At 36.6% G+C, this 21,659-nt stretch overlaps 1 protein-coding gene across 4 annotated transcripts in view; it reads right to left on the bottom strand.

Annotated features, from left to right (window-relative positions):
* Positions 1-1,812: 1,812 nt before the first annotated feature.
* Positions 1,813-21,659, bottom strand: part of TDRD3 (tudor domain containing 3) — a 163,377-nt gene continuing 143,530 nt past the window's right edge. For all 4 annotated transcript variants that reach the window (XM_059377644.1, XM_059377646.1, XM_059377645.1 and 1 more), the window contains 2 exons: positions 6,394-6,519; positions 1,813-2,073 (listed from right to left, as the gene is read on the bottom strand). In XM_059377644.1, the coding sequence (XP_059233627.1) occupies positions 2,043-2,073; positions 6,394-6,519 (157 nt within the window). In that variant the 3' untranslated portion in view covers positions 1,813-2,042. The remainder of the gene's footprint in view (positions 2,074-6,393; positions 6,520-21,659) is intronic.

Genomic DNA, 21,659 nt, shown 5'->3' with positions numbered 1-21,659 from the left:
GTAGGAAAAGTTTGCAAAGAGTAATGAGTATTTTAGGATTACACACCCCATCCTCACATCCAGGCCCACAGAAGGCCTTTAATAACAGAAAGTCACAGAGAAGCTTAGCTTTTCGTATAGTTAGCCCAGTATATCGTGCTCTGTCAGCAATGGACTCCTTCCCCTCAGTGCTCCAGCAGCCACCAGCAGCCAAGAGCACAGGGAGGCTGGCCTATTTGCTGTCTAATTTAAACCTTTCTTGAAATCTTCAGGTCAAATCAGACATTGCTCATATTGTCATTCAGAACTGTTCTTAGGGACTGAACTATCAGACAACCACTAGCCAACACTAGTGCATCCATTGAGGGTCTATTCTAGGGAACACTGGGTATTATTAGGTATTACTGTTCCCATCTGTTAAACAAGAAAGCGTGTAGAACTAGTACCTCTATTGAAGCTCTTCTGCCTCTTCCCTCATTGACCTATTAGCTGTCAAATTCATTAAAACTACCATGGGTCTTCCTCTGATTCTCAATCCAGGACAAACTTTATAGTTTACTTGGAGATCTTATAAAAAACACCATGCCCAAGCCATCCCCTTCCTAGCTGACTAAGATGCACAGCAGTGGAAAAGAACAAAAAACAAAGAACTCAACACTGCTAGCCATGTCATTTTCACCTGTATCCTTTTACTTATTGAGGCTGTAGAAACAATCAACTGTGGGTTAATAAAGAAAATGCAGAATTCACAGGCCCTAAGTAAGAGCCTGAGCCCTCTCCTTCAAAGCCAAGTAGGACATTCTCTTAATTACTTTAGCCAGAGGATTTGTTTTCTCCTTCCTTCCTTCCTCTGTCTTCTTTCCCCGCCACCCCCTTTCCTCTTATTCTTTCTTTTTAACTGTTCTCTTCTGGCTTCACAAACTGAGACAATGGGAAGATTGTCTTTGTCATATTACATGAAGTTTGTAGTTCAGACATACTCCTCTCTGTAATGGACGTTCTGGTCTCCCTCGCCTTTGGCAAGAACCTTGGCTTGTGGACACATTTCTTCTGTCTGGAAACATGCTTCTGCCCCCACTTGTAATGTCAGGGCACTTGGGTCAGGCCCAAACTAATTCACAGACCCTTGCTGAAGTCACTGGTTCACAGGCAGGGAAGTAGCACAGTATGAGCAAATGCAGCCTCAGGAGAAAGGCTTCTTTTCTCTTCTGAGTGCCCTTCTGGAAGTGACCCTAAGCCCATCCCCGGACTCAGTAGCTCTGGGAGTTGAAACCATCTCATGATCCCATGGGGCAGCCTGCTGTAGAATGCAGTGGACGCCAGAGAAAGCAGAAATGAAAGATGCAAAGGATCAGGGTCTTTTGTGATAACGCTGCATCACTGAATCAGCTGAAAACTATTGAGCTTCTGGTAGTTCAGTGAGCCAGTAAATTCCCTTTAGTGTTTAAGCTGGTTTGAATGGGGTTTTCCATTATCAGCAACCAGATACATCTTGAAAGATCTGTCACAAATTTTAAAAGGAAGGGAATGCTTGGTTTTGAGCTGAATTACACTTGAAAAAGCTAGCCGAGTGCTGAAAATAATACATTCAAACTTTAAATACTTTTTGCTCTCATATTTAGCAGCTACTACCTTACTAAGAACTGTTATCCGGTTGCAGGTTGTTTTGCAAGAAATGTGGCAAGCTGTGTCCATCATTTTATCTTGTAATTATGGTGGTGGGGGAGAGGGACTTCAATATCCTGTGATTGTTATTGCATTCTATACTATGGGAGTAATTAAGATGAACAAGAAAGATACTATTCAGCAAAGAAAACATACAGTAAAACAATGTATATAACAGCGCATTGGTTTTATTGATGGCAGAAGAAAAGATTCTCTTTCACTTGTAGAAGGTACTTGCTCTAGTTAACTTAATAATTTTTTCCCCATTCTTTGTGTGGGCTGGATTATTTCCCCTCTAAAATCTGCTTTTCCATTCTCCAATAATAATATTCATCATGGCTGCACCTTATTCTGAAGGAAAAGTAGGAAGTCTATCAACAGGTTTTGACCAGGATGTTTCAGTCAATGGCTCCTTTCTTCACAAAGACTCTATTGAAAAAGAGAGGAGAAAAGTGAGATTGGATCCTCAAATTGACTTTTCTGTACTCAAGATACACTTCTGCTGAAACATATGTACCTGTAAAATGCTTGTATAAATGTTAATAGATCCCACGTAGAATAAATTGCACACTGTTGTCTAATTTATAAGCATAATTTCTATAAATCAGAATATAAACAAAAAGCAAAATGAAAATAATTTTTCTTCCCGAAATTCTTAGAGTACATCTCTGTCACTGTGAGCCCCATTATCGCTGGCATGTCAATTTTGGGAATTTGGATTAACTCAATGGTATTTAACAGAGGATGACCTGGAAAAGATGCTCCTACCTGCTCCCAACATTTCCTGGCATGGCTCCAGTAGAAGTACTTTGGGGGGTGACCACAGACAGAGCTGAGAGAGAAGTGAGGAGAGAAGCCTGTGTGCCAGAGTCCTGTTCTAGCCACCTGCGGGAAAGTGCACTGGGCCAGCAATTGCACAGCGCCCCCACTGCATACCAGCAGCTCCTACCTCTTCCAAAGCAAATGGTCTTCTGACCAGAAAATGAAGAGCTTTGGGTACTGTTATCCTCACATGAAGCCAACCTATCCTGCGGGCACCAGAGGGTTCTGCAGCAGCTATCTTTATAGAAATAATTTCCTTGACCTTGATTTCAAATGTTTTACAAAGGGACGCTGGACCAGATTGTTAAAAAAAAAAAAAAAAAAAAAAAAAAAAAAGACATTAAAAAATGTATTTTTTTTTTTTAACCAGCTGAAAATGCTGTTAAAACCTGTATTTTAGAAAATAAAATCATGACATTTATGTAGTAGTCGATGCTTAGCTCTTGGCTTCAAGGTTTCTGGTTGATATGTGAAATCGTGAGGACTGTTCTTTCATCAAACAAGAAACTAGAAATGAATCCTCAGAGGGACTCAACATTCATTAAACTGTTTTCCTTGTGGTGTCTTGACTTTGGTGGCCCTAGGGGGCTCCAGATTCTCCCCACACAGGTCATTTCTGTCTTTTCACAGCAGGATGTGGCACTCTAACCAGGCCTCGACTGACTACTGCAAGAGCTTCTTAGCTTCTTTCCCTCCTGGTGCTGTAATCCAATATCCAACAGCAATACTGCCTAAGCTTAAGTTTGATCATATTAGTCTAATTTGAAGTTCATTGCTACCAATATAGCTAAAGCTACACTCTTGTGTCACCACCAATACATATGCCGAACATCTGCTGAAGCTGTGAACTCTGCTTCTTCCCCTCTTTAAGCATTCCTTGGCCTTTAGAATGTCTTCAGGGGACTCTACTCCACCACGAAAATGAAGCTTCCAATTTATTTCTGAGACCTGCCCCTACTAATTGGTATCCAGTTTCCAGGACTCCAGTCGCATCAGAAACCTCTTCAAATGCATATAGTTTGGGCCAGTTTCATGGATTAAAGAACTATGTATATTTCTTCTATCCATATTGGCTCATATTTATGAGTTATCTGAGATGATTATGACAAGTCCAGGAACTAGAAGTTTGGAGTTTGGGCCCTCATTCCTCCATGGCTCAGATCTGACTTACCACCACTTTGTCCTAGACCTGGGCCCATTTCCCCACATTGCTCCTCAACACCTCCTTCTCTCACCCATCCTGGACTCCGAGGCATCTCCTGCTTTTGCTAGTAATTAATGTGCTTAGTACCAAGTAGAGTCCAGATTCCTCTCCACCTTGGGTGAAGTATATATGCACGTGCAAGGAGGTGGTGGTGGGATAAAGGGCTTGAAAGACAACTTTTTAGGACAATCAAAGAATGTGTAAATTTCACACCAAAAACTTTATCGGAATATACTAATTTAATAAACATTTACTGAACAGGTGCTATGTGTCATTCATCATCTAGAAAAGTACCCAAAACATTATAAAAAAAAAGTATGACTATGAAATTAGGGTTTTTAAGTGAGAACAGAAAGTGCCTTCAGTGTTTCTTATACTGAATAATTTTAGATAACAAAACCTGAGAAAAATTCCAGCACATATTAGAATTCATACTTATATTTGCTGGGAAATCAAATGGCGGGCTACAATGTGTTATCTTTTTAAACACTTAAGTTAATTGAAACCAGGAATGAGGAAACAAAAAATCTTTCCTCTCAAGAATAACATATTTTCAAGAACAAAAGGTATAATTCTTATTATTGGTGAACCTCCCATTCAAAGGTAGTATATCAAAAAGAAAATTCTACTTCATAATCTTTCATGTTTAAATTAAAATTTAAAAATTACTAATTTTTTCAACCAAGAGCACATGTGTTTTGCTTATTTATTTTTCAGAGTAAATTAATTTTCTTATCAATGTCAGGAATCTAAAATCTCTGTCACACATTTCCCACATCAACAGTACAATTCAAAGCCAGCAAGCGATTTGACTTAGGGAACAGAGAAAACCACTGACATTGTGATGTTTCAGTTGATTGGAAGTAGCCTGCATCATAGTATTTGGTATTGACGAGCTACGGTTTCTGATTTACTTGAAGCAGTATGTTCTTTTTCAGAGGATATTTTCTGTGGAAGTCTAAACTGAAGAAGGGCTGAGAGGATGGGAGTTCCAGCCTTCTGGCTGCAGCCTTACCCACCCTCACGACTGCCTTTCTACTTCCAGCCCTGCCAGGCCCTATCCACCTTCTACCCTGCAGCCTGGGATATCGCTGAAAAGTCCTAGTCCTGCATCCACTGTTAGGCAACCTAGGGCAATCAGGGAGTTGAGAACCTTTGGCTTTATTTTAAAACATTGGTTTAACCAATTTAAAAGCCCTCAATAAGCTATGAGGGAATTTCCAGTTTTCCTTCACCTTAATTTTAAGCACCCTGAACTTATGTTCAAAGTGGATGTTCAATCTCACACAATGTAAAGTTGTGGAAGTCCTTACATATACTTGGAGTCTGCTCTGGTCAGTGCTTGCTACGGAAAAAAGCCCAACATCGTGAAGCAGTCCTTCTGTGATAGTTTGGACGGTAGGTTCCAGGTGTTTACTCAGTGGCCTTGTATTAAACACGAAGAAAGTCAGTGGTAAGACAAAGAAGATGCCACTCTGGCCCACTGGGGTAAATCAGAAGTCAGATAGCGTGGGACTTCCGTTCCAGGCAGACTACTTCATAAGGAGCTAATGACTAGAACATAGAAGAAAACATTCCTTCACTAAGATGACAGAGCTAACTTGTAACCAGTGAACGAGCTTTGGGAAAGCTGAAGGAGATCTACGACTTTGGAACAGCACTGCCTAGCACAAATATAATGTGGGACACATATGCGATTTTAAGTTTTCCATTAGTCACATTTAAAAAAGTACAAATAGGTGATGTGAATGTTAGTAACATATTTTATTTACTCTAATTTATCAGAAATAGTCTCATTTCAATATATAAACAATACAAATTATTGGTATTTTTTTCCTAAGCCTTTAAAATCTCATATGTATTTTTCATTTATAGCACATCTCAATTCAGACCAGCTGCATTTCAAGTGCTAAAAAGCCACAGCTGGTTTGAAAAATTGAGAAGGTCACTTAGCAGGGGGAAAAAACAATATGGATAACAGCCTTAGCAAAATGAAGAGCTGAAACGAGAAACTGAGAACAATTTCTTAAAAATTCTCAATGGTCTTGTTAGTGAGAAGAAGAAACTGAGAAAAAAGATACAGTTAAGTCTAAAATACTCTCATAGTCTTTTGAGTGATATGTAACAAAAGCTGTAATGGGAAAACTCTCAAAATATTCAAAAGTCCTAGCATAAATAAAAAAATAGAAATGTTACTAAAGATGACAAAAGTATTTCTTTCTTCTATTTCTCAACCTTCCTATTGAAGATGATTTCAGAGAGCAACTCTCTGAAACTTTAAGATGAAAGTTTCTGGATCAATAGCACAGGGCCCCCAAATCCCATCTCTATAAGCAATCACAATATCTTCACCCAATTTCTGAAGATACACTATGAAAACATTTCGTCTTTCTTAAAAAGGACTGAAATTAATTAAATAATAAAAAACTTAATTATTCAAGTTGGTGATTATCTGGTCCTTTGTTTCCTTTTATTTTCTTCCTGCTTTCAAACTTGATTGGCATCACCTCCAATAGAAGAAAGTAGGTATAGAGAAAAAAATAGGGTTAGGGGTAGCATTTGTGGGGAAAGTTTTGGTGGAAAAGTAGATTGTAGCCATGGTATAATCTTATATACTTCATAACTGAAAGGTTTGAAACATCAGTTTTTTCTATTATATTATTATGAATTATTAACATATTTACATATTCAACATAGATGCCATCTCCCAATGCCAATTTTACCTTCTCATATTAGTTCCGGGCCCGGGGAGGTTGGTAAAACTGCTGGGTGGGCCGAGTGGATCTTCTTGGCTGGCCATCACCTCCTCTACGGAACTCAAGTGTTTGGTCATAGGTGCCTTCTTCCTCCTATTTGTAAAGAGTCGTGAATTAAACATGTTCAGAATAGCTAAAGTTTCCTAAGTTAAATACTTTATGGTGCTGATTTTGATATGCCCTCTTAAGCTGCCCTGGGATTCACATCTGTCAACTTTTATAACAGAGGGAAGCAAGGGGAAGGAAAAAAAAAAAAAAAAGCAGGGACATTGTTAAAACTCTTTGGTTCTTGATAATAGAAGAATGAACTTGACAGTGGTAAGATTAGAATCAAATTTAATTCTAGAGGAGGAAACTATTTCCACATAATAGCATGATTATCTCACCAAATGACTTGACACAAGGGGGTGAAATCACAGAAAAGCAAGCATTATAATAAAAATTTTCCTGAATATTTGGGCTTCTTAGTATTTCTAGGTATTTGTCATGGAAAGGGATTTTGGTAAGATGGAAAAGGGGTTGAAGAGCCAGAGAACGTTCACCAGCTGTCTGTCCTCATCTGATGAAATCTCCAACATCGTTAAGAACCTTACATCTGGAGACAGGAAAAAATAATGGATTGGAATGAGGAGGAAATACAATTTACACATAAAGAAAGCTTCATGCAAGACATAGCAATGGCCACAGTAAGACACAAACCATTTTCTTCTCATTTTCTTTCTTACTGAGGGGATAGATCGATCAGCTCAAGGAATAGCATGAAAAATTAGGATAAGCAGATTAAGTAGCAGAAAGAATACAGTTAATTATAATATTTGAAAAGAACTTAGAAGCAACAGAAACGTAGCCAAAGCCACACTGGTTTCTTACTGAGTGCTGCCACCCTGTTATTTTAGTATTTTTTTTAAATTAAAGCAGCTATGAAGTATGTTCTCTTTTAAAGACAGGAAAAAAAAACAAACAAACAAACCCTGGCTCTCAGTTTTGTTTATGGAAAAAACAGCATCTATTTCAAAAGTAGGGTTTAAATTCCAACTGAATCAGCAGAGCACAATCATTTGCATGATTTTGGAAATGTATCCCACTTTTTTCTCCTCCTCCTCACATTATCTCTGAACCTTCTTTCCCAAAAGATTGCTTTCCTTTGACCCTATTAATACCATATGAAGTTATACAAGAGACTGAGTTCTATTCTTCAAATTTTACAACCCAACTACCGCAATTTTACCTGAGAGAAGCAGAAAGATGCTAAGATAATTTGATCAAATCCCATCATTCAGAAATGATATTTAATATGTGGCACGAACATAACTCTCATTATTAGGCATCCTCCATGGTATTCTTAAGAAAAAAACCATTATTTTCATTTTATACAAAGGACACTGAAGCCCAGGAAAACTTTGTGACCTTGCCCTGATACTTCTAAGGTAAACCTGGGTTTTGATTCAGATGAAACTGCTTAAATCTTTACATCTCAGTCTGCATGTTGAAGAAATAAACCAACAGCCAAAAATTAGTGATCATCCTTAGGGGCCATCATCACCTAAATAAGAGAATGGAGAAATGTGACAATCTATCAACATCACTCAATAACTACATTTTAGAGAAAAACTTCCAGATTAGCTTTGCTTTCTCTACGCCCCTTTCATTAACAATCAGCCTCAAAATGGTTAGAAGTGTCAGGTATTATGTCTATAATTTAGTAAAGCAATTAAATGCAGGAAGAAAAATTTAAAAGTGTTCAGGAAAGTAGAGAATTATTTTTCATTATTCTGGTTGCTGTTCTGAATGATGATTGTCAAATATTATAGCTAAATTTGAAAAGGAGCGATTTAATTTTATAACATGACAACATTTGAAGCTCTGCATTTAACTGAGAAGAATGAAAATATATTTGCTACTGTAGTAGATGAAGTAATTATTTCAGGAATTTGAATTTTTTTCCTCCACACTCAGCTGCAGAACTGGCTAGAGGACATCTAAAAATCTATCCTTTATCAATAAAAAACACTGTTAAAGGTAGGAAACTACATTTGCTGAGGGAGGGAGCTGGACTTATATAATATGGCATTGGTATTTGAAAAGCGATCTCTACTGTGTTTAAAAGATTCACAGACTGTACTAGCCAGAGCCAATTAAATGGTTTTATAAAGATGACTGACCATGAGATTTCTTTCACATTATTTGATGTCTTCACAATCTTTTTATACAAAGTAGGAGAAAAAATAAAAATGATTCTGACAGCTTGGTTGGTTTTCAGTTATTGTCAAAGGCATGGCCTTGCTTTTTGAACTTTTAAATATTTCTCTTGCAGGATACTCGAGGGCAAAACTGGTCACCCATAGAAACTACTTCCTATAGTCCATAGCTAGTAATTGTTAGCACTGCATGAGTACCTCTTTCCATTTTATGTAATACATAGCTCAATATTAATGGACGAGTTTCTTTGGAGTCCTCTTTTGATGGCATTTACCTATTTTTTCCTTCTAACTATCTTCTTCCTTTAGGTATCGCTACTCTGTAACAGATTTAAAATTTTTAAAAATTTAAAAATCTTATAGTTCACAAACATTTTTAAAAATCTTGAAAATTAAAAAAAAGAAAAATAACAACATTCTGTTATTATTCTCAAACATTCTGTTTGAGCTGGCATAGTCCTGGAAGGCCATACAGACTGTCCATCCCCATCGATCTGAAAATGAGGAATCTCTAAAGCCTGAGGGTGAACTCATTTTCCCATATCACAGGGCTTATTCAAGGAAGAGTCCAGACTGGGGTCATTTTGTTGTTTCTGGCTCTCAGGCAAGATACTTTAAAAAACTTGTGATACCTTTCATAAAATGAAACTGACCAATGTCATCTTCATCCAACCTTTGAGATTCAGAACTATTTTATTGGGACTCAGACTTTTGACCACCTAAACCCGGTTTAAAAACACGAAATAACTAAAATTTGAGTATCTATGTGCCCTCTTTTCATACCAATATTTACTAATTTATTGTTCCTTTTAATGAGAAGATACGAAATGCAATAATCATTGTGATATTAGGCATGAATGAAATATTTTGAAGAAAACAGAAGAGTCGCAGCACCAATGCATAAAGGAGATGTACAACTTCATTTATAAAACATGTTCAACAGGTCACAACATTGTTTTGTGAATCACCTTCAGTGTATACTACATCTGGAGTGAGAACACAGACAAATACATACTCCCTCATTTATAAGTGAGCTGTGGTACGAAAGCTCATTGCAAGTCAGTCACTTGGAACCTGGAACCCATCTCAGTAAAAGGTACGTAACATTAAATAGCAGTTGGGTTTTCTCATATTTCAAGGTGAAGTGCAACTAAGTGTACAAACCAGTATTTGAGGGAATGTGCTAGGTCAGCGGTTCTCAACTGGGAGTGATTTTTTCCCCCATTGCCTGGTGACATCTTTGGCGGCCACATCTGAGGCGTGCTATTGGCATCTAGAGGGTCTAGAGATATTTTTGGTTCTTACAAACTGAGGGGCTAGGATGTGGGGGAGCTGTTACTACATCTAAGGTGTGGAGACCAGGGGTGGAGGCCAATGATGTTGCTAAGCATCAAAAAAGCCCACACAACAAAAAAATCACTGAGTCTTAATGCCAACAGTGCCCAAGTGAGAAACCCTGGTAGGCCAATGAAGGAGGAAGAAACTTCCTACTCGTAAGTGACAGGGCAGCCTGGAAAATAATTCTGAAATTCAGGAAGTTTGGGTTTGCTACCCTTCCACTTTTTCTTTTGGAACTTTTCTTCTGCCTCTGTCTCTAAAGCCTGAACTCTGACCCAAATTCTCTATGGAATTTTTTTGGGGAGGGAGGACTCTATTTGCCCATAATGTTACATTTTCCTCTGTTCCAGTGACACATTCATATTATCTTGCCTTAAATTGCTTCAGCATTTTCCCATGGCTATAACTCTGTGAGGAGACAATCAGAGATTACTTGGTTGGTGAGAGTGGGGAGAAGGGATGGCCATTCTCTTCATTAAAAAAAAAAAAGAAAAAAAACTAGAAAAACTTATTAATACTGTCATGTGTCCTTTAATAGCTATTTTGTGTGCAACTTAAGAATGTTTCTTCTAGTCAGTCCCTTCTAACAGAATTTGTGTAGTAGTTACAAAAACATAATCCAGTATATGAACTGCATTCTGTGTGATCTCAACAATAAGCCTTGAAATTTAGGATATTCTGAATAATGAAATACTCATGAGTAGATATCTCCTTCAGTGATTCACATATGAGCTACTTACTCTGTGAATTTCCAGGCCACCTTTTATCTGCCTCAGGAGCTAGTGTAGTTAGTTTATAGAAATACAAACTGATTTTAATATAAAAGCTAAGCAAAAGTTAAAGACAACCTTGCTTTCCCAAAACATCATGTAATAAAGGCGAAACTATGCGGATAATAAAAAGATTAGTGGTTGCCCAGGGTTAGGGGGAACGGAGAGATGAACAGGGAGAGCACAGGCAGTAAAACCATTCTGTTATGATACTACTATGGTAGATAGGTGTTATATATATAATATATATTATATATTATATATATAACATATATATAACATATATATAATATATAATATATATATATTATTTTTTAAGATTTTATTTATTTATTTGACAGAGATCACAAGTAGGCAGAGAGGCAGGCAGAGAGAGAGAGGAGGAAGCAGTCTCCCTGCTGAACAGAGAGCCCGATGTAGGGCTCGATCCCAGGGCTCTGGGATCATGACCTGAGCTGAAGGCAGAGCCTTCACTGAGCCCACTGAGCCACCCAGGCGCCCCGATAGGTGTTATGTTATACATTTGTCCAAACTCACTGAATCTTAATGTACACTATGGACCCTGAGCAATAATGTGTCAGTGTATATTTATCAGTTACTATAAAAGCACTGCCCTGGTGGGGGATACTGATAATGTGGGAAGCTGGGGCGGGGGGCAGTGCGGGGAGCATAGGAAAAGTCTCTGTACCCTCTGTTCAGAGGTACTGCTCTTAAAAAAACAAAGCCCATTAAAAAAATAGACTGTAAATCAGGCCATGTCAGTGGGATACTTTGTGCCTCGTATAGTGCTGATGATATAGTAGGTCCTTAATATTTGATGAAATATATCTTGACCTGCCTTCTTAAAATGACACATTTTCAATCCATTCAGATTCTTCCTGTGGTTATCAGCAACTAGAACACGACAATTAAATTCCTTTCATCCTTGGGATGCCAAGAGAATTAATTAATGTGTGAAAATCACTTTGAAGTTTACTGAGCTTTCTGAATTGGTTCTAGGTTGTGCTTAATTTTGATTATACCTTGGATATTCATAACATTTCCTCTTCGTCTCCACTGAAAAACTCTGACCTTTGATTTTATGTCTCAGTCCAAACACTGAAATAAGGTATCTCTGCCCCATTCAAAAACAAAAAAAGAAAAAAAAAATCATGTAATGGACCCAGAAAGTAGAACTTAAAATATTTTTAAGTAATCTGTTTTAGATCAATTATACTAATATTCTACTATATCAGAGTAACTTAAAATTGAAAGTAAAAGCTGGATCAGCTTCTGTTTTCTGTGAAGGTTACAGGTAACACCTGAGCCCACAAGAATCATGTATTCTGACCAACGCTGAACTTTAGTTTACCAATTATTCTCATTTAAGAAATATGTTCCAAGTGAATATTTATAGCTCTATCACAAAATAAACCAGGCTTGTGGTAGTCTAGAACCACAAACTATAAAACTGGAAGTTTCTGTAGAGAAAGGTAATCCAAATAACTAAGAAACGATTATTTGTTCAAGTAAGTAGTACCATAACCTGAGGGAGAACACAGGTCTTCTGATGCATAGTCCTGTTTGCCCTTCACTCTGCTCCCAGGTCAAGAGGGTGAGGAATACAGTTACAGCGAATTTCAGAGTTGGAAGGGGAAATTGGAGATAATCTGAGCAGATTAAATTTAAAAAAATTATTATTATTATTTGTATTTTGGGTAAATGTGACACTCTTCTTTCAAATGAGATTTTACATGGAATTTCAAAATAAAGTAGGTGGGCCGAGGTTAAGTGAGTGTATGCATGCAGGATCGCCTTGGTTTTCCCTTCCTCAGTCCCTCCAGGCTCTGTAACCCCCTAAGGGACAAAAATTAAAACCTCACCTACTTCAGCCTCTACTGTACTCTAGCAACTAGCTGGGTTGACTAACCTGAGTGATGGAAGAAACCGAGGTGGTGAGAGAATAGGAACCGAAACGTAGGCCTCTAACTCTGAGCGCAGAGCCTTTTCACCTTTGCCTTCCACCACAGAGAAAACCTAAACCCTTCTTTCCACTTCTATGAACTAAATGTCTTATCTGATATTAAAAACATACCTAAGTGTGGGGGTGGGGTGGGGGAGAGGGAATGCAGGTTTTATTAACATATGAGAAAGTCATTACATATAACCAAAATAAGTAAATTTTATAATACTTATTTCTTTGTTTTTGAAACTTTGAGTAAAATAAGATACCATTTGAGAATAAAATATAATGAGGAATTATAGTATCCCCTTCAGAGCAGATCTAAGATCATCTCTTTAACATGTACCATGTCCAGGAATATTTTATTTAAACCACATATTTTACAGCAGAAAAGAAAAACACTGATTCTGGATGACCCCCCCCCCAAAAAAAATCTGATTCAAAATCTAATTACTAAACAACCATTACAAAATGCATGGCTGATAGAACACAATGTTTTTGTTCCTGTATCATGCAGGATTTCATAACTGTGAGACATTTCACTGTGGTTCTGATCTTCTCCTTTCAGAGAAGACTACATTTTCTAGAGTTACATAAAAATTTAAACTGTTAACGATTCTATAAGACATTAGGAAATCAATACCTAGTTCAAAGATTCTACTCTAAGCTCTGTGAACAAATACACAATACTTTGCATCACAGTCCTTTCTCTAATATCATTAAGACTAACTACCCTTTAACACAGAGTAAACAAGGTATTTTTGGCAGCTTAGGCACCCAAGGAAATTGAACTAAACTTCAAAAGGCTGCATCCATACTTTAACTATGAAAATATAATATGAAAAAGAGGCTAGTAATCATGTTACCCTTATTAAACTGCAAATGATAAAAGTATACTCTTTCATTCAAAAACACACCTGAGTTTACCTAAAACTTGGAACAGAGAAAAAGGGAATGAATCTTTATTCCACTATGTGTCTGACATTTTGCATTATATCTCATTTAATCCTTCCAACAATGCTTTGAATTACTTCAGCTCACCATTCTACAGATGAAGAAAAGAAGGCTCAGGATAATTTACCCAAAGTTATGTAAGTGGCCATGCCTGAATAAGACCCCTGGGCTATCTACTCCAAAATCTAATCCTATATTCTGATCTATATCTAATCTAATTCTGATAGCTAGCTCAAGAACATTTTCAAGTAAATGGATGGCGTCTGCCCTGAGGCCTCTGTCCTAGCATAAACATCGTTAATTGGTCATAATCTTTGTTGAAATACTAAGTCCAAAGAATGAATATATGTTTTCTGAAAACATACACCTCTTTAAAACTCATTGACTATTTCAGCTGAAGGTTAAACAGATTCCAAAAGCTTGCCTAGAAATCAAGGCAGAGAGAGTATCCTGCTCCCAAATATGCCAATCTACAAGATTGGCATTGGTAAATGCTATAAAAAGGAACCAGTTAGAAACACTGCTTAAAAAGTGGAAGTACAGCAATGATGATTAATAATAGAAAATGCCTATCTATGTTGCTACGTTTTCAGGTCAATGCGTACAAATTATCTTCGCAAAAACAACTGCTTTCTTAAATATGCTAACTGAACAAATGTATTTTAGAATATTTTATGGTTAAGACATATGAGCATTAATCACAACTGGTTATCATTTCACTCTCATAATTTATATAATTTCTACATCTTAAATGGGCAGGCTAACACAATTTAAGATAGGTTAACTCACTCTTTGTCTGAAAGTAATAATTACTGCACCATCATGCCAAACTACTTCTTTCTCTAAAAGTCAGCCCAGTGGATATTATAACTGACCACCTGAGAGTGGTTACAGTATGCTACAGTGACCTGCAATACAGATTTAAGAAACAGAGATAGAAAAAAACAAAACAAAACAAAACAAAACAAAACAAAACAAAACAAACCTTTCATGTCAAATTGATGAAATACAGACCAGATCTTTGCCATTAAAAAGTGCTGAGGGCTGGAGCGGGGATGGGACACGTGATTTGACATGCTTTTTATTACTGTAAGAAAGGAACTGTCATGCCTAACAACACAGAAATAAAACCACTGCTGATGTTTTCACCCACTTAGTGAAAGTAAAGAAACGTAAGATTAATAGGAAAAGAATTAAACATTTAAATCTTAAAGCAGATAGCACCCAATGTGACGAACATCATTCTCCATTTAAATTCCATTCACACCTAAAAATCCACACTAACAAAGTCTGCATAATGAACTAAAAATATTTCTCTTTAGTGAAACATAATGATAACAGATGTTTAGAAACCCTTATCAATTAACAGGCTAGTTAGCAAAGCCACAGTTTTAGAAATGTGAAGTAGCCCAGGAGCCAGTGATCTGGTGTCCACGGTTCAAGATCCACCCACCACCTTCAGAGAACTCTGGTGAGAGGAACTCAGGCTTCCTCAGGCAGCCAACTCCACTGCTCTGTGTCCTGTACAACAAAGGACAAATCTGCATTTCTACCTACATTTTCTCACTGAGCCTGTTTCCTTTCCCATATGAAAGACTAAAAGCCATTTTAGAACAAGTATTAGTTTTCTATTCTCTAGAATTAAAAGACTCAACTCTTGGAATCACTTGTCAAATACCATTATTTCCAGAATCATCCATCATCCTGATCATCTTTTCCTTTATGCATTTTAATATTTACTCTTCTATGTAACCTAGTTTTCAGAATAACATTCCAAGTAGGGTCTGCTTGGAACATAATACTATTATTTCCCGTGATGAGCAAACTCTGTATAATCTGAAAGTGTAATCTAACCTTGTTTTAATGTTTTTAGCAGCTGCCCAATCACTTCTTGTTCATATTGTGCTTGTCATCAAGTAAAATCCCTACAACCTGCTCCTCGGTCTGTGTCATTCTGTATTTGAAAATAATTGTTTTCCCAATCTAAATCTAAATCTTAAACTTAACCACAGTTGAAACCCATATACTAATGAAAGATATATTATTTTGGCACAGTATTACCATTGGTTTATTCTGAATAACTATAACATTTAAGTCAGTTTTTGGACAAGTTATTTTGATTTTTTTTCCCATAGTGAAAATTAGAGAACTACCATCTAAAAGGGTAGCACCTAAATAGATGACTAAAATGTCATTTAATCTTGAAACCAGATTCCAGGGAAATTTAGAAGATGAAAAGAGTCTTGGTGTGAGATTAAACTCTCCTAGCAAGAGAATAGTAGGTTAAAGGAGTAGGTTGATTTTTCTCTGCCCTATGGAAAATGCTGTTTAGCCTCTTGAGAAATATGAGCTGATACTTGTACCACATACATCTTCATTTCTTAATTTAAAATTTTCTAAATTCATAAGAATTAAGATTGAGTGAACTAAATGTTTGAAAGATACCTTAATTCAATTGGTATATCACACACTGAGCACAAACTTACTACAATGCTGAATATTTTTATATACTACTTCATTAATCTCACACAAAAATCTCAAGTAGTTTGGTATCATTTATCTTCATTTACAGGTAAAACGCAGGATCACATGCTATGGTGTTAATAGGTTGAAACTTGAATATCAGCTCTGCAACCTACTAACTCAATGATTTTAGGCAAGTTACTTTATGACTCTGAAACTATAATTGTTGTTTTGCTTGTGTGTAAAATGGGAATACTAATAATTATTTCATAGGTTTCTGTGTAGATACTAAATCGATTAATGCAGGTCAAGAGTTATACAATGTGCCTGGTGGGTAAGTGTTCTAATTATAATCAGGTTCTAAAAAGAAGGACTCTAATTTTCATATTCTCAACCATTTATTCCCTTTACCTCAAAGTGTTAGTAGAGAAATAAAATATCATCTTGCTGTTATAGAAATATAAATTACTCCCCGTATGCTTAAATTTATGGATTTCTTTTCCTCATGTTGAGATTTCAAAATGTTCAGTATATCAAGAGTTAGCTTATTCTATAAAAAAAAAATTCTCTTTCCAAGTTTAGGAGACCTTCTCAATCATTTTTGACGGTTAGATGGTTAAGAGAAAGGAATCACAAAGATTTTCTCCAAGAATAATAAGGGAGAGAAACTCATCTCTGTCAACTTAGGTAAAGGAAAATTATACAGTGTATGTGACCTGATCTAATTAAGTCTAATTAAGGCCATTAAATATATTATATTTTCCTATAATAATTTCTAGATATTCAACACAGGCTAGAGAAACTGATAACGAATGCTTGAGAGTAATTTGCTCATCATCTTATACAAAGGGAGAACACATTAAATATTTATTCCCTGTTAAATATGTGTTTTGTTCTTGTTGTTCAAGAGGAAGCTATTTCTCCTTGTCCATAGAGCGACAGTGGAACAATGACAACAAGGACAAGTTAGGAAGTATTACAGAGTCGGGAGATTTTCTTAGGTTTTTCAAACACTGAATATGTACTTTTCTGAAAAGTATTACGGTAAAACAATCAACTTTTTTAAAAATTCTAAATTCACCCAGATTATTTAAAGTGTAACTACTTTATGCAACTTAAAACTCCTTCCCTCTTCTCTCCCCAACCCAACCCCACACATAATGTATTAAAATAAAAAGTAAGGCAAGCAGATCCTACTGGACTAGAAGAAAAAGGACAGGAGACAATCAATGATGATGTCATTATTGTACAGGACTTTGTAAAACTGAGGATTACTAATTAAGTCTTAGTGAAAAATCAGTAAGACTAGGAAAGTTTACATATTCTTAATAGTTTATAAACTCTGAAAGTAGAAAGTGTATGATGATAGTCAAAGTCTACCTTCATTATCTATGAATAAGGATGGGACAGTCTTTTAAAAGCTGAATTGAAATGAGGAGAAAAGCCTGTCCAGGGTTAAACACTAATTTATGCAATCCCTGGTTTCGACAAGAATCCTGTCAATGTCAAGCAGCAGGTACACTGACAGCAGGATGGGCTGAACAGCTTTGTGTCAGAACTAGGACGGAAGGCACCAATTTATGAAGGCTGTTACAAACACAGGACTTCAAAAGTGTGAAGAAAAATGATTTCGCCTGAAGAAAACGATGGGAATTTTTATAACTTTGCAGGCAATACTATTAGCTTAAAGGAACACAGTTCTTTCATTTTGTGGGAAAAACTAGTATACTTTAAAAAAAGATTTATGGATTTTTATTTTAGGCCTGCATTTTAAGAGTCCTAATATAGAAATCCATTATACGAGTAACATACACTGTAATTGAAAAGAAAATTTTTAAATGAAATATAAGAGAGAGAAAAAGAGTTAATTCAAAGAAAAAGTTGGTGCAAAGAAGCAGTTTGGGTTTCCTTCCAAGAGAGAGAATTTGGGATGCATGCCCAACTCTTGGTTTGAAAGTTCCAATCAGCAGCTGCTGGTGGCAATCCAGGGTCAGCAAACATCACTTTGAAAAGATGGACAATAAGGGAAGCTGCTCTTACCAAAGTCTTGAAAGAAAACTAAAGAAGTGGAATCAACATTAATTAAGAATCTATGTGCCAGGCATTTCAATTATTCAATGACTGAATAAAATGTTTATTGAGCAGCTACTATGAACTTCTCAGCAACTCTATAAAATTGCATATTTTTATGGCTATTTTTCAGAGGAGGAGAAAAAAGTGAGGTTAAAAAAGGATTATATGTCTTGTCCAGGTTATGTTTCTCTTTCCACACATCCCAGTGGATGCTGAAGGAGAGAATTAGATTGATCATGGGAAACTCTTGGAGGCTTATAGAAATAGATCCAGATCAAGTGTTTTCCACCTCACTTGCATTTTAAACACATCATGAAATTTATAAAGTAGGTATAATAACATTTAGGTGCTACCTTTCTTGCTGTAGAATAAATTATCCATAATGCTAGCTACTCTGCAGGGCTCAATTGAGGGAACAAACGGCCCTGAGATGGCTATACTCTCCGTAAACAGCTACTATACTTTAAATGAATTAATGTAAGTAAAGAGCTTAGAATAACATCTGCTGCAAAATTAAGTGTTCAATAAAGTGCACTATTATTGCTACTTCACAAATGTAAAGCTCTATTCTTTATAATGTCACATAAAACAAAGTTTTTTTTCCCACTGGTTTGAGTCAAGCGATTTGATTGTTATTATCCTAGTGAATTACAGAGGTTGAAAACCTAACACCCAATGCTAAATGAGCCTTTACGTGGCACTTTACATTTCCAAAGTGATTTTTAAGTTATTGGTATTAATAACCAATGTGAGATAAAAGAGAGGCTAAGAAATCTGGTCAATTAGCAATATGTTCATTTTTCTTCCAATGAAGACAGAACCCAGAGGCAATCATCTTTACTGGGGCAAATCTTACTAGCTTACCAAATATAGTAATTATCTTTACAAAATTCATCCAAGTTAATGTTCCCCATCTTGGTATCTATGGACAAGGAGCATTAACTCCCCAGAGAACATGACTCCTAAGAAGGAAAGTATAATAAAGCAGTAAAATGTACCAATACAAACTATTACCTGTTCCAAGATATTTATCCTCAGAAGCTTAGGTGAACACAAATCATTCTGTTGTATACTTGACCGTCAATGGTCAGACCGTTACTCTGGTCTTTACCTAAGACCTTAGAGCTATAATATATTTTAAACAAGGGATATTCTTTAATTTCATAATTTGATAAACTTCACAATATTGTTATGTTTCTCTGAGTGTTATCACATTCAACAACACAAACTTTGACACTATTTTTCTTTTTTTTTTTTCTTTCAAGATTTTATTTAAATGCAAGATAGTTCACATATAGTGTAGTATTAGTTTTGGGGATAGAATTTAGTGATTCAGCAGTTGCATATAACACCCAGGCTCATTACATTACGTGCCCTCCTTAATGCCCATCACCCAGTTACCCCATCCCCCCACACAACTCCCCTCCAGCAACCCTGTTTGTTCCCTATATTTGAGGCTCTCATGATTTGCCCCCCTCGAGACACTATTTTTCTAAGTGCTCTCTGGAATCTGGGAGAGTCTATATATTGTTCAGGCTCTTTTTAAAAACTTCATCAATAGTGTGGTGTGGTATGTCAATGATGGGCCATCCCCTTCAATGCCAGAACAAGAATATTCCATGGTAGTTGATAAGTTGACTCTATAATCATGAAGAGCATATGTTCTTAACAGGATTACCTAGTTTCTTATTTAGATTTTGTTTTATATTTTCATAGCTAGTAGGGGACAATTCTTTATAAGTGTCATGCAAAAATTATGAAGAGCATTAAAAAAAAGTCCTCATTTAAAACTGTGTTGGTGGTAGGAAAATCTCTCTCCATGAATAGGTCTCAGGAATAGATGGATAGATCACAGATAAATGAGGTCTCATGAGATTAAATGGTTTTTTTTCTTTTATGTTCTACCTTATTTTGTTCTCTAAATGAAAAATTTAGAACTATCACAGCTTTTTAAACACTGACATCTTTCATGTGTTTCCATGTGTACACACACACATACACACACATACACATCTTAGAATGTTCAAGTACCTACTTAACATTTTTATCTATTTTAATACATTACTACCTGGCATGAAGATGAGTTCAAGAAGCCTGAAACCTTGGTAATAGTCCTAGGATTATATTAATGTTAACGGTTTATGCATAAATGCCCACCTTCCCAGAGCATTTTCCAATACTGAATTTCGCTGAAGTCATAGAGCAATAATATAGTCATTATGTTTATGCAGACTTTCAAATATCAGATTCCTAGTGAGGAACTCTACCGAAAACTGGCTAGGGGTTAACTATTAGCTTCTGCTTAATAAACATGGAAAGTTCTCATTTGTATATCCATTTAAACTTCTCTAGTAGCTACTAAAAGACTAGAAACTGAGAGTGAACTGTCATAGTATGCTTTACACATGATTTTTACTAAGGGTTAAACTTTTTGCTGTAAAAATACATCTTGATCAACTCCCTCTGCCATGTTCCTGGGCAGTTTCTAAATATTTATTTTATTCTTCAAAATTCCTTTCCAATTCTTGACCTCATTATTTTCAACTGATAACCTGCTTTTACTTCACAGAGAAGAGAGCTCATTAGAATTATCCAGCTTCCTTCTCTGAAACCCAACAATTTAACCTCACCACATCTATACTTACTTCTCTCTCCTCCTCTCCCTAGTGTTCCTCAAATACCCAAAGTCACATGTGAGTGTGCCCCACTTTCTTATCATGGCCTGGGTTTTGAAAAAATCTTTACTCCTATTATTACAACCTCTCCTTCTCTCTTTGCTTTGCTGTGCCTTTGATGTAAACAGGCTTGGGTTTTTACCCTGAGTTCTTTTACTCTTTATTCTCATCCTCTATGCTTTTCTTCACAACCAAGATCTTAAAAGTAGCCTACACGTCATTTCCTTATTTCCCACTCATTCTCAAAAAGCCATAAGTTGCGATACACATGCATCATTCCACTGGAAATGCATTCTACAGCTACCAGTCACCTACTGATAGCCAAATCCAACAGGTCCTTTCCCGTTCTTCTCTTTCCTGATGTTTCCAGCACTAGATATTATGTATTCAGAACCCATTCCTGCTGTCCTCCTGGCTACACTTTCTCAGTGTCCCTTCCCATGGCTTAACTATGAAATTCCCCAGGAGTCTGACCCCAGTCCTTGTCTTTCTCTTTTTGCACATTTTCTCTAGGCAATCTCACCCATACTCTTTATTTTCGCCTAAATTCTGATGACTCCCAGGGTCCTCACCTCTTGCCTTAACTATTGTAATAAATAACTAGTCTCCACACTCTCTGCTTTCACTGAAACCCATTTTCTAGACTAGGGTAATAATCTCTCTCTAATATTTTATTTATTTGAGAGAGAGCGAGAGAGAGCGGTGGGTGGGCGGTGGGGAGGCAAAGGGAGAGGGAGAAGCAGACTCTCCATTGAGCAGGGAGCCCGATGTGATTGCGGGGCTCGATCCTAGAACCCTGAGATCATGACCTGAGCTGAAG

The sequence above is a fragment of the Mustela nigripes genome, chromosome 15 (genome assembly GCF_022355385.1).
Source record: "Mustela nigripes isolate SB6536 chromosome 15, MUSNIG.SB6536, whole genome shotgun sequence".
Taxonomy (NCBI): domain Eukaryota; kingdom Metazoa; phylum Chordata; class Mammalia; order Carnivora; family Mustelidae; genus Mustela; species Mustela nigripes.
The sequence above is the reverse complement of the archived record's forward strand: the minus strand, read 5'-3'. Positions and strand labels throughout refer to the sequence as shown.